The sequence below is a fragment of the Salpingoeca rosetta genome (genome assembly GCF_000188695.1).
Source record: "Salpingoeca rosetta unplaced genomic scaffold supercont1.21, whole genome shotgun sequence".
Classification (NCBI taxonomy): Eukaryota; class Choanoflagellata; order Craspedida; family Salpingoecidae; genus Salpingoeca; species Salpingoeca rosetta.
The window spans coordinates 443,636-445,092 of NW_004754913.1; the positions used below are offsets into that span (position 1 = coordinate 443,636).

Below are 1,457 nucleotides of genomic sequence, written 5' to 3' on the forward strand. Positions count from 1 at the left end.
ACATACATGCACACACACACGCACACACACACACGCACAAAGAGTGGCATCCACCACGAACACACACACACACACACACACACACACACACACACACACACACACACTAAGAGTGGCATCCACCACGAACACACACACACACACACACACACGCACACACACACACACACTAAGAGTGGCATCCACCACGAACACACGAGCAGACGTCGGCCTCACCGCACGGCAGGCACCAGGCAAGGGCCATGAGGAGGTCGCCAAAGTAGTTGATATGGCGAGCAAGGCCCCACCAGCCAGAGGCAATCAGCTTCGTGCCACGGGCAGTCTCAATCGTCTCAAGATCTGCCGTAAGCGCGCGCGCGAGAAAGAGAGAGACAGACAGAGAGACAGACAGAGAGAGAGAGAGAGAGAGAGAGAGAGAGAGAGAGAGAGAGAGAGAGAGAGAGAGAGAGAGAGAGAGAGAGAGAGAGTGTGTGTGTGTGTGTGTGTGTGTGTGTGTGTGTGTGTGTGTGTGCATGTGGGTGTATATGAGCGTGGGTGTGTGGAAGTGTATTAAAGAAACAGACTCACGCGATGCCCAGGGCAACGCACGAGCCCATGTGCAGACACAGCACTCCGTTATGCAACTCACGCTTCACAGACGGGTGGTTCGGGTTGCGCTTGAACATGTCCTTCTGCCCGTTGGCCGAACGGAAGATCCAGTAGCCTGAAGCAACACGACAAAGGTGCAAAGCAGATGTTGCGGTGGGGATGCGAAGGACCAGGGCGAGTTGGTAAACACGGGACAGGAGAGGGAACCCGACAAGCGGAGCGCACGAAAGACCAGATATTGCACACAGAAACAGGCAGGCACAGTCCCACCAGCGCAATCACAACCACCACCAACGCAACCACCACCAATGCAACCACGGCAGCCGCACCGATGAGCTGGCATGCGACGATGGCGGCGACCATGGCTGGGGAGAGGTGCTGCGGAAAGTCCACGAGGAAGCGCGACTGCAGGGTGTATGTAAACGGAACCCAGGCCAGGTCGCCAAAGACAAGCATGTAGCCAAACCCGTCCATGCAGATGTCCATTGTCGACAGCAAGGACGGCTGCAATCGAAAGGGGAGGAGGAGGAGAGGTGGGGGGGGGCAACGTGTTTACGTATGTGTGAGTATGCCCGTGCGTGTGTGTGCGTGTATGTGTTGGGGCGTGGTTTTGTGATGGTAGCATTGCTGATAAAAGGACAGGACAGGCGCACCTGGACACAGTAGGACAGACCCCCAAAAACACACACACACACATACATGGACACGTAAGCTGTCGCGCAACGGCTCACCTCTGAGTAGAAGGCGTCCAAGACGTACCAGGTCTGGAAAGCGGTGACGAGGATCATGGCGGTGGACACGCTGCCGGTGCGCTCATACTCCTTGGCCATCATCCCCAAAGTGATGAGCACCTGGCGGATGATGATGAT

At 56.2% G+C, this 1,457-nt stretch overlaps 1 protein-coding gene across 1 annotated transcript in view; it reads right to left on the reverse strand.

The window, feature by feature from the left end:
* Positions 1-1,457, reverse strand: part of PTSG_08099 (transmembrane 7 superfamily member 2) — a gene marked incomplete at its 3' end in the record, with an annotated part of 3,430 nt that overhangs the window by 354 nt on the left and 1,619 nt on the right. Inside the window, exons 4-8 of the mRNA XM_004991062.1 lie at positions 1,320-1,439; positions 918-1,092; positions 629-703; positions 198-339; positions 25-106 (exon numbers count right to left, since the gene is read on the reverse strand). Of these exons, the coding sequence (XP_004991119.1) occupies positions 25-106; positions 198-339; positions 629-703; positions 918-1,092; positions 1,320-1,439 (594 nt within the window). The remainder of the gene's footprint in view (positions 1-24; positions 107-197; positions 340-628; positions 704-917; positions 1,093-1,319; positions 1,440-1,457) is intronic.